We start from the raw sequence: 12,180 nt of genomic DNA on the forward strand, positions 1-12,180 counted from the left end.
ACTTGAAAATGCAACTTACAAAAAGAATCAATTTAAAAGACAATTAGTATTTAATTTTTTGGAAAAACAAATTATCTTCAACAAAATTTTAGAAATTTTTTTTTACATTATATTATAATTACAAAATAATTATTTATTCCCTATACAAGTACCCAAAAAAAAAAAAAAAAAAAAAAAAAAAACTAGCTTTAAGCTATGATTTAGAAGACGAGTGAACTATTCATTCATGGACTACAGTGTCAACTTGTATTTCACTCTATAGACTATAGTTGACCAAACCGCTTGGTCAATGTTAATAACGTCTTTCTCAATGAGGATTGAACAGTCTCACACACAATGCCCCTCACGAGACTCAAACTGTACGAGCTTGCTGACTGCAATTGCATTTGCAAAGTTTGCAGCCTCATAGACTAAGACTCTCGAGGCATCATCGTAAAGAACTAAGACTTCCAACTAAGCTTTCTCACGGAGAGACTTGAAAAAGTCAGACGCCTCGACTCCACGCAAAGCAAAAAGACACAAATTAACACAAACTTTAATTTGTTCTCATAAATATCCCTTCTATATATATTCAAAGTCTCGATGATCTTATTCTCACCCTTGCAAATGCAATAACATATCCATGGCGTTTCCATCAGCGTGGTCATTGGTTTTCTTCTTAGGAGTAGTACTGAGCGCTTTTGTTTTCCAATGCGCAGAGTCCAAGTATGTAAAGTACAATACAACATCGACCATTGTTCCTGGGAAGCTCAATGTTCATTTTGTCGCTCACTCCCACGATGATGTCGGATGGTTGAAGACCATTGATCAGTATTACGTTGGTTCCAACAACTCCATTAAAGTACCTTCCGTATCTCTGCTTCTTTTGTTAATACTAAATAAAAATCACAATTTTACTTCTTTTTTTTGTGTTTGAAAATTGACACTTCATGCCGAGAGCTTTGTAGTGCAGTGGCAATCAAGTTCAAATCTCCCACTTCTTGTTATAGCAATTAATAAAAAAAAATTGACACTTTATAAATTTATGCAGTAATAACATTCCTCTGTTCCACTCTTAATGTTACAATTTATGCTTCATCAATTATTGCTTGTCATGTATTTAATATTTTTCCATTTTAAAATTCGGTTTACTTTATAAGGAACACATTACAGGTTGCGATTGGTGGAACATAATATGGAACACGGAGAATTTGATTGAAGATTTTTATTCAATATATAGTATGTCTAGGATATATATATTTTCATTCCTGGTTTACATGGTCAATGTTGATTTGTGCAGAGAGGGTCCGTTCAAGATGTGCTGGATTCTATAGTTCCGGCTTTGTTGGCTGACAAGAATCGCAAGTTCATCTTTATTGAACAGGCAATTAATACATTTCTTAGTTTAATGCTTCTTTTAATTGGTTGCTCATATAACAAAATTTGAAGAAAGAAAAAAAAAAAAAAAAGGATATATGGTAATTAAAATTTTCTTTCTACACGTGATGCTGCCTAATGTGGCCACTTGGCTTAAATGGTCTGAGTTTTTCACGTGTTGGGAAATCAGACCAATATATGATTATATGACTTTAAGGAATCAAAAGTTGATTTCTTTCACATTTTTTATGTTTTTCAACTACCAGAGAAAGTTTCAAGTTCATTTTTTATGATTGGAATTTATGAGACTGTTTCTTTGTGCTGATATTACAGGCATTTTTCCAGCGATGGTGGAGAGACCAGAGCGTGGAGGTCCAAAGTATAGTCAAGCAGTTAGTCAGCTCTGGTCAGCTGGAGTTAATGTAATGTGATGAATTACCACTTGTATGCAATACTAGGAAATGGTGAATTTAATCAGTATTCGAAGTTCTAACACTCTCCTCAGGGGATTTTTAAACCTTTTCTTATATTAGAGGCAGAGTGGGGATAGGTTAAATTTGTGACCATCTGTTTTGACACTAGGATCAATTACCAGTTTTTCTAAAAAGAATGAATTAATCATTAAACCAATATTCTTTCCTAATGAATTTTTACAATTTTTTATCTTCTAGAATCAAAGTATTTTACATTGGGAAATGGGAAAAAAGAAATAGTATTATGGTCGTGTTACTCGTTTGTCTTAGAGGTTTTGGAGATTCTTTTCTGTTTTGTTAATATAACATTTAATTTAGTTTTTTTCTTTTCATGTGGATAGTCAATCCTTCGTTTTTGTGTTGCAGAAATGGAGGTATGTGCATGCATGATGAGGCTACTGCACATTACATTGACATGATTGACCAAACAACTCTTGGGCACCGATTTATCAAAGAAGAATTCAATGTAACTCCGAGAATTGGCTGGCAAATTGATACATTTGGACATTCTGCAGTGCAGGCTTACTTGTTAGGGGCGGAGGTATGACTTAGGTTATAATATTTGTATACTTTTATCATCCATCATAATAAATTACCACTAATCCCAAAAGATTTAGATTTTGGGGTTTGGGGGGGGGGGGGGGGGGGGGAGCACAATTTGAACCTTATACTAGAAGCAGATTAAACAACAGAAGCCTCTCACTCTCCTACATTCATTTGCAACCACCTTATTGTGGGGAGGCCCTTTTGTTGATGTAGGTTGGGTTTGACTCTCTTTTCTTTGCACGTATTGACTACCAAGACCGAGCTAAAAGGGAAAATGAGAAAAGTCTCGAGGTTATCTGGCGGGGCTCTAAGAGTCTTGGTTCATCTGCACGAGTGAGTCTTGTTTGTTTTTTTAATTTTTTTTGCTTCAAAGTTCATACTATGTTCTGGAGCTGAATATAGAGGGACCTTAACTCATTGTGTTTTCGACTTTCTGTAGATTTTTGCTGGGGCATTTCCAGATAATTATGAAACTACCAGTAATTTCTACTTTGAAGTGAATGATGATTCCACTAATTCGCTTATTATTCAGGTGAGTCCTTAGTCAGGAGTTGCAGACAGGCTGTAGATCATTGTTTGTGTGCTAACTGTATTTATATTGTGCTTTTGACTTGCAGGATGACATCAATTTTTTTGACTATAATGTCCCTCAGCGCATCAACGAGTTTGTAGCTGCTGCAGTATCACAAGTAAGATGGTTGGTATTGTATTGTGTGCTGCGCTTTTGGGTGCTGTTTTTACTATAACTTGTATTTAAGACAAATCTCTTCTACATGTCTTTTTATGATATAAATGAAGGTGCATAACTATGCCATCAGTTTCTAGACATTCTCTAACTTTTTTTTTTAATCTGCAATAGATATTCTTAAATGTGACCTAGGTTAACATATCAAATTTAATGTGTTGGGGTGTGTGTGTGTAATGAAATTTGAATTTGAAGGAGGAACACATTTTGTGAGATTTTGAATTCATCTCCTTTGTGCCATTGCTGCTGATAATTTTTCTGCAAGAAAGAGTTCAAATTTGTTGTGGCTAATAGAAAATACTTCATTTGAGTTTTTCAGGCTAACATTACTCGCACAAATCATATCATGTGGACCATGGGAAAAGATTTCAATTACCAATATGCACATACATGGTTTCGGCAAATGGACAAGTTTCTTCATTATGTCAATCAAGTTAGTCCTCTTCAGAATCATTACAAATGTTTTCTTAATAAATTTAATAATTTTGTTCTCATATTGCTTATTCTGTTCTTTCAATTTGGCTGTTCTAGCGCCGTTTATATTAAAGTTTTAAATTGCCTAGCCATTTGGAAAGGGAAAAGAAAAACAAATTTTGGTCCCAAGAACTCCTTCACAATCTATTGTTGGCCTAGAAATGTGGCCTCCCATTGGCCATTACAAAATACTTATGATCCTGTTATTAAATTCCACCACAAAATATGCATGAGCATATGTCCTAGGGGCTGATAGAAGATTAAAATGTCATATGCTGCTGGTTTTAACAATCTTCATTGTCCTATTTCTTGTCTACATCATTAAGAGACAGAGACGAGTTTCCTCTTGCATTTTCTTATTCAGTTTGAAGTCAATTGCCCTTGATTATATGACAAGATATTTTGGTTTTACATATGAATGAAGTAATGGTATTGATGCTTGTAGGATGGGCGTGTTAATGCCCTCTACTCAACCCCATCAATATATACTGACGCGAAACATGCAGCAAAAGAGTCCTGGCCGATCAAGACTGATGACTACTTTCCGTGAGTTCAAATTTTGAAACTCAAAATTACTTACAGGCAACTATTCCTATCAGCTTACCCATATTTATAAGTTGGTAAATGAAATTTATCAGATATGCAGACCGTGAACATGCTTACTGGACTGGATATTTTACTAGTAGGCCTGCCCTCAAAGGCTATGTTAGAATGATGAGTGCCTACTATTTGGTAAACTCTTGTAGCTATATTATTTTATGCCAGTAAGAATTATTTAGGCTCATACAAGGGTTTTCCCCTCCTTTTGGTCTGCTTTGGTATAAAAACAGGCAGCAAGGCAATTGGAATTTTTTAAGGGGAGGAATAAATCAGGGCCCAATACAGACTATTTGGCTGATGCTTTAGCAATTGTTCAACATCATGATGCAGTTAGTGGTACAGAGATGCAGCATGTGGCGGATGATTATGCAAAAAGACTTTCAATAGGTTACAAGGAGGTAAGGCTTGATCTGTCAGTGCTTCTTGTAGTTGCATTCCTTATGCTTTGCATCAAATATCCGAAATATCATGTCTTGCAGACAGAGGACGTGGTTGCAGCATCACTTGCCTGTGTTGCAAACTTGACATCAAAAACTGGTTGGCGTCCGCAGACTAAGTTTCAACAGGCAAATAATAATAACTCTGTTCCATACTAGTTGGTAGTATTTACTTCATATCTAGATGATCCTGCTAACATTAAACTTTTTAGTTTGTTATTGTAATGTAACTATTTGTATTGGCTCGAGTTGTTGAAACTTTGGAGTGATGGTTTAAATAATTGTGTACTTCAAATCCTCAGTATGCTGATTTATCATTATTTGTTTCCCTATTCTTGTCCCCTTTTTAATTCAGTGTCCACTTCTGAATATAAGTTATTGTCCTCCATCAGAAGTTGATCTGTCAAATGGGAAAAACCTGGTGAGAAGAATTCTTTAATGACATTTTATAGTTGGAGTGTTTATGCAATCATTAGGAAAATAAGAATTTCATTCCATTTAAGACTGATTACTTCCTGATTTATTTACTTTTCTAGGTGATTGTTGTCTACAATCCTCTAGGATGGAGAAGAGAGGATGTTATAAGAATTCCCGTGAGTATTTTTCTTTTATCTGTTGCATGTTGTGATCATTATCCCTATTCTTGTATTAATAAACAAATTATCAGCTTTCATTTCCTATTTCCTTTGAGGCCTCAAGGATCTCCAGCTTCCTGCTCCCCCCCCCCCCCAAAAGATGGACAATGTGGAATCTATGAGCCGCATGAGTATGTTTTTATGCATGAGTGCCTGAACTTAATGTGTATGGTTTTATTTGCTACTTAAGTATGCTTCAGTGCATGCATGAATGTTTTTTAGCATGAGCCTTTAAAATACATGTATGCATAAAATTAAGAGAAAAGATGTTAACCATTTATTTTTCACTCTCTTTCCACTAATCATAGCTATTGAAATTGCAAATGTGGTACTGCAAATCAGGATCTATGTTCATAAGATGTGATGAAAGTTTTAGGTATTGAAAACTGAATATATTGATTTACAAAAAATGTCCATAGGGAGTCTAATAATGATAGGTGTGTGCTTAGTTATGAGTCATGAATTTACTAACTGCGCCTCTTTACTTAATAGCTTAAGTTTTTAGATTGGAATGCTCGGCTGTAGAGGTAAATGGGAACAATGCCCTAAATAGAAACATTTTGCATAATAGGATCCAAGTAGGCTGCCCAAATTAGTTGGGATTTGGGCTTGACTGGATGTAGTTAAATTATTCTCTTTCCAGTAATTTTCCATCATGTCCTATTGAAACGTGATCTCTCTTTGATTCTTCATTTATTTCCTCAAATTATTCAACTTGCTAGAGGTTATCAATGAAAATGTGGCTGTTTGGGATTCTAGTGGAAAAGAGGTTGAATCACAGCTCCTACCTCTACTTAATGTCTCAGTGACAGTAAGGAAGTACCATGTTAAGGCATATCTGGGTAAATCTCCAAAAACAGCACCTAATTATTGGCTCGCATTTTCAGCAACTGTACCACCTCTTGGTTTCAGCACTTACATTGTCTCAAGTTCCAAATGGGCAGGTTTACCATTTGATTTTCTGTCTAAAATTAGTCATGCAACGCGGAGAAACTACAATTGTTGCAGATTTGTGTTATTTTCTCCCACTTTATACTTGCAGATGCTACTTCTGTGAGACAAGAGTACAAGTCAGAAAGCAGAAAAAATGATACAATAAAAGTAGGCCCAGGAAAATTGAAACTTATTTATTCTGGAAATCAAGGAAAACTTGCACAATACATTAACAGCAAAAGTTTGGTATGTTATTTGGCACCTGCCTCTGTAATGGAGTGTTAGAATTACTTATCCTTTTATTAATTCTACATTTTTGCTAGCAGGTCCTTTATTTACTTTATGAGATTAAATTATATATATATATATATATATTGCATCTAATTTGGTATTTTTAAAGGTCAAAGCATCTGTACAGCAATCATATAGCTATTACCCTGGAAATGATGGGAGCATGGATCCTCAGGTAAAACAAAACTTCTCTAAAAATCTCTACGGTCATGTTTTCCAAACCTTAATCAGTTATTACTCTTATCCACTTGTTATTAATTTGAGTTATATATGGTAGATTTTACAAAGAAACATTTTTTTTTGGTGAAGGCCTCTGGAGCATATATCTTTCGGCCAAATGGTACACATTCCATCAAATCTGATAACAAGGTAACTGGCATTCTTTGGAAATACTTAACTTGAGCAAATTTGTTACATGGAATAAGAAATTATGGAGTTTTGAAATTTCAGGCTCCTTTTACTGTTTTTCGGGGACCATTATTGGATGAAGTACATCAGAGGATCAACTCATGGATATATCAGGTGGTTTATCCTAAGAGACAAATAATAAACTTGTCACTGTTTAATGCTTTCCTTCATCTATTGCAGCATCAGAATAATATACTTGGAAAAACTGTTTTAATGAATAAAAAAGCTAATACACCCTTGAAAGATAATAAAAAAAGTGTGTAGATGGTATTGTGGCATAAAATAACTCAAAATTTATGTTCCCTCAAAATGTAAACCAAAAGGGGTGGTAAAATTTATTTGAGAAAACAGAAGATAAAATAATTATTATCGTGATATGCTTACAAGGTATGTAGCTTTATCTTCGCAGCATATGCAATGAGACAAGTAAAGAAATTTCAATAATAAATGGAAGGTGAATTAAAATACTTATTTTTTGGATGACTTAGTGATGTGGGAAGTACAAACAAATAGTTCTTTTAATTTATTTTTATTCCTATTTGTAAATCAATTGTATATTTTATTTTAGGCCCTAGTATTTAATTAGGTTAATAGTATTTTTATTTAAAGACTAGGGTATTTTTGTAATTCAATAATTGGGTTTTCCCATGAAATATATTTAGAGTTTCCATATGTCAGTTAGGATTAGGGTTTAGTAGCCTAAAACAGCAAAGTAATGCACTCCTATAACTGCCCTAATAAGAAGCTGGTGAAGCAGCTAGAGCGCTTGCTTTTAGCCCTTGAATTCTTATTCATGAATGAATTTGAGGGTATTATCTTGATGAACAAAAATTTGATTGACATTGTCTCCATGGTCTCACGCCAACTCTAGCCAACCCTACGTACTAACTCCTAAAGGTTTTCTTCCACTTGGTGCTGACTCTAAGCAAGCCTAGATGTTGACTCCTAGGTTCTCTATCTTTATTTTCCAGTTGTATTGTTCCTACTTGTCCTGGGTCACTTAATGCCCCAAGGGATGAAGAAATTAAAACTAGTGATTTTTGTTTCATGAGGCATGGTCTCTAACTAATTGTGTTGTCCCTTGGGATTAAAGTCAAGGAAATACTATTAAAAATATTGGTAATCAATCCAAAACTCTCCTTCCAACCCCCTTCCCTCTCAATTTATCAGTTCCAGTTGTTTCTTTGCCAAGACTTGATAACATGGTACTTTGAAAATTGAAAAAGTACAAGAATACTAGGATCTTATGACCATTTATATGCTACCCTTGAATGTAATTCTTACAATATATACAATACAAATGTGGAATAAAAGATATGTAGGATTTTTCATCATTGATCTCACAAGTAATTAATGGTTGCACAATTTATAGATCACCAGAGTATACAAGGGAAAAGAGCATGTGGAAGTTGAGTTCATGGTAAGTAATTGCTTTTATCCCAAAGTGAACATGTTTTTTATACTACCAATGAAAAGTTATATTTTTTTTTATGTTGGAGCAGCTTAGTAAAAAATAATCTTATTTTCAGGTTGGGCCTATACCTATTGATGATGGAATTGGCAAAGAGATTGTAACTCAGATTACAACAACGCTGAAAAACAACAAAATGTTCTATACTGATTCTAGTGGGCGTGATTTTATTGAGAGGGTATGTTTTTGCTTGCATAAGTATATTATTCTTTTGTAATATAAAAATCTTCAAGTAGTGTCTTTATAATGTAGATATTGACCATGGCTAGATGTTTTTTTCAGTAATATTATTCAATGTATGGATGTTGCAAGAAACATGTACGTCTAATGTGCAGTTGTATGTTACCTTGCGAGTTGTTTTGCAGATTCGAGATTATAGAAAAGATTGGGACCTGGAAGTGAATGAACCTATTGCAGGAAATTATTACCCCGTAAGTTTTTCTTTGTCAATTTTCATTTGAGAGTTGATGCTGGGATTGAGATTGAGAGAGAATTTAGAGAAATAGAGATCATAAAAAGAATTAGCAAGGTCCACAACGAAAAACCCTCAGTGGCTACAATTTTACTCTCTTAAATTGTTGTGTTACAATGATCCTATAAAGGGTATATAGAGAGAGAGATTAATCCTAGGCTAACTATATTGTAATCCTTATGATGTGCAGTATAAAGTTACATTGAATATAGATTAATATCTCTAATAGTCATAACTGGAACCAATGGATTTTATTGTCCAAGGGTTTGGCCATTCTATTTAATTATAAACTATTATCCCTTTTCATCATTTCATGGTTGGTACTCCGATAGTTATTAAAAAATTGGGGGGGGGGGGGGATGCTTATTATGTAATTTCAGAACAGAAATTACAATAACATATACCAAGCGGTGATAATTAGATATCAGTATGTTGACAGTGTTCATTTTGTGACATTGATGCAATTTCATGTCTATATTGCCTTCCATCACCTAAAGGACTCTTTTCTTTTCTATTCTGAAGTTACACGCACACACTTTATGAATTTGCTACCTGCAACCTCATCCTTCACCTTGTTCTTTGGAGGGGATGAAGTCCCATTTATTCTTTATTATTATCATTTGATAAGTTAAATTTGATTCCAGTGATTTCCCTATAGACATGCACGAGTTGCAAATGATAGTGCTGTGTGCAACCTGGTGTGATCTACTGAATGATCATAAATGCTATGAACAAATGATATTCCCAGAGATTTATCCACTCTGTTTTTTTCATTTCTTTTTCTGCATGATTTGTCAAAGGATTTGTCATCACCCAACTGATCCCCTGGCACATGTGATGCAGCACATGTGGGGAAACAAACAAGAAAAACAACCAACCTTGTATTTGGTGTCCCCCACCAATATGTAGCAAGTAGTTAGTAATTAAGGGTCCTTTGAACTGACGACCAAATGGTTTATAGATTTTGAAATTGGTCCAATTCTTTGTTGGGTCCACGTCAGAGCCACTCAAACAAGAGTTAATCGCATAGCTTTCTAGTTTCTTTTGCATTTTGCTTAACACTTATTCTTACACTCGTACAGCAAAACCAGTTTTGTGACTGCTCTCTATAATCATCTAAACATCATTCTGAAATTCGAAATGTATAATAGTTTCAGTCAATTTAGGCATCAAATCACACAGTCCACCTTATTTTCCTTTCAGATTAATCTTGGAATTTACATTAAAGACAACAGTACTGAGCTCTCTGTCTTAGTGGATCGATCTGTGGGGGGATCCAGCATTAGGGATGGGCAACTAGAACTGATGCTTCACAGGTCTATACTTCCCTTTCCATCGTTCTGCTTTTTCTACATGATCTTTAATTGCGTGTCTATTTGAGATGCTTACCATGATAATTATTGCCTTATATTAAGAGATTTCCAGTAAATAACATCAGATTTTCCCTATTGTCTAGGAGGTTGGTTCAAGATGATTCAAGAGGTGTTATAGAGCAACTAAATGAGACAGTTTGCATTTCTAACACTTGCACAGGACTAACTGTAAGAGCATACTAACTGACCCTAAGGTCTTTTAAGTTTCAGAAAGACCATGATGTTCACAAGTGGTTTGCTTAATAACATACTTTTTCAGGTCCTAGGAAAGTATTATCTTAGAATTGATCCTTTAGGAGAGGGTGCAAAATGGCGTCGATCATTTGGTCAGGAGATATACTCTCCACTTCTTGTAGCCTTCACAGAGCAGGTGAGAGAAGAACTTGAAGCATAGTTCGCCATCCGGTAGATCTGTAACTCACAAAACGTTCATTATATTTTTGCAGGATGGACATGATTGGACAAAGTTACATTTGCCAACCTTTCATGGGATGGCCCCCTCCTACAATTTGCCTGAAAATGTTGCAATAATAACCCTCCAGGTTTATATCTTTTATCCTTGTTAATTAACTACCATTCATTTGATCCTTTTGTCCTGAGTTGTTGGAGAAGAGATAGGAATGTGAAGAACACCAATTGTTGAGAAAATGTATCTACTACCTTAATGGAGTCAAACTCAGTACTCTAATTGAAATTGTTATCACACATAGTTTGATCTTTTCATTTGTATAATTATTCTGTTTCCAAGTTAAGCTTTGTTCCTTTTGTTGAACTCTGCAGGAACTGGAAGATGGAAAAGCTCTTTTTCGTTTGGCACACCTTTACGAGGTTTCTGATTTCTTTCTTTTTCATGCCTGTTAAGTTTAGTATCATCCACTTGGAGTTTTCCTACTTTAAAATGTTAATCAAGCCCTTGTCTCTCATGAGAATATATCTCCTGACCAAATGATCAGGTAAGCTCACTTAGAAATTCTAATTTTATTTTATTTGTTACAAATGCAAGGTTGGAGAAGACAAGGATCTTTCAGTTATGACAAGTGTAGAACTGAAAAAAGTTTTCCCAAATAAGAAGGTAAAAGCAATAATTGCTTGCATGGCATCGTTATTATTGAGTGTTCAATTATATTTTGTTAAAGGGCGTGTTTTTTGCATGTTTTTCAGATAAAGAAGATAACGGAAACGAGTTTATCTGCTAACCAAGAAAGAACAGAAATGGAAAGGAAGAGGCTAGTTTGGAAAGTAGAAGGGTCTTCTGAAGAAGAAGAGCCCAAGGTGGTGAGGGGAGGACCTATCGATCCAGCAAAGTTAGTGGTGAACCTTGCTCCTATGGAAATCCGCACCTTCATCATTGAGTTCAGTTACTAATGAAAGGTGGCGCTGTGGGCCTTGGCAGTGAGAGTGAGGAGGTGAGACCGTGAGAGAGTGAAAGCTAACAGTGAGAGACCTCAGAGACAGAATGAGAGAATAAGAGTTTAGGACCGAACTGGACAGAAACCGGTTTTTTAATTCTAAACTAGTTTAAACCCTAATAATAATTATGGAGTGAATTTTTAGTTTGTTGAGCCACTTCTGTGGCCATATCATCATTTTCTTTGCATCCGTTCTTCAAAAAAAAATGTACACAAATATTAATGTAAGCAATAATGCATTATGCTTTTACTCATTCTCAAAACTAATTATAACTTATTAATTATGATATAACCATCACTTTACACTACCATGACTTTACACAATCTTGAACATAAATGTAACTTATTCATTCTACTATTGTATTCATATTTGTATACTAATGTAGCATTCAAGGCCCATTCCACTCTTATTTAAGGGACCATATGTCATTCTTATCAACTTCAAGAAATAGAGATATGACATAGAATTACAGACACATTCATAATAATTGCCTTTCTACTTCAAGCTAAGTTATCATGTCATATTCATTTCATCATATACTGATCAGCAATTTACA

At 34.7% G+C, this 12,180-nt stretch overlaps 1 protein-coding gene across 2 annotated transcripts; it reads left to right on the forward strand.

Annotated features, from left to right (window-relative positions):
* The first annotated feature begins 614 nt into the window (after positions 1 to 614).
* On the forward strand, positions 615 to 11,884 carry LOC115965325 (probable alpha-mannosidase At5g13980). Of its 2 annotated transcripts, XM_031084515.1 has the most exons (29): positions 615 to 841; positions 1,280 to 1,363; positions 1,690 to 1,778; positions 2,196 to 2,370; positions 2,589 to 2,708; positions 2,815 to 2,907; positions 2,993 to 3,064; positions 3,440 to 3,553; positions 4,040 to 4,140; positions 4,233 to 4,326; positions 4,425 to 4,592; positions 4,674 to 4,760; positions 4,987 to 5,052; positions 5,168 to 5,224; positions 5,991 to 6,210; positions 6,309 to 6,445; positions 6,600 to 6,665; positions 6,800 to 6,859; positions 6,941 to 7,012; positions 8,271 to 8,318; positions 8,428 to 8,547; positions 8,735 to 8,800; positions 10,045 to 10,157; positions 10,298 to 10,382; positions 10,474 to 10,584; positions 10,661 to 10,756; positions 10,995 to 11,042; positions 11,218 to 11,286; positions 11,376 to 11,884. In XM_031084515.1, the coding sequence occupies exons 1-29, from the start codon at positions 623 to 625 to the stop codon at positions 11,577 to 11,579; spliced, it is 3,054 nt and encodes a 1,017-aa protein (XP_030940375.1). In that variant the 5' UTR covers positions 615 to 622; the 3' UTR covers positions 11,580 to 11,884. The 2 variants fall into 2 exon arrangements, with proteins under 2 accessions (XP_030940375.1, XP_030940377.1); XM_031084517.1 differs by lacking the exon at positions 4,674 to 4,760.
* The last annotated feature ends 296 nt before the right edge of the window (positions 11,885 to 12,180 follow it).

The sequence above is a fragment of the Quercus lobata genome, chromosome 10, assembly GCF_001633185.2.
Source record: "Quercus lobata isolate SW786 chromosome 10, ValleyOak3.0 Primary Assembly, whole genome shotgun sequence".
In the NCBI taxonomy this organism is placed as follows: Eukaryota; Viridiplantae; Streptophyta; class Magnoliopsida; order Fagales; family Fagaceae; genus Quercus; species Quercus lobata.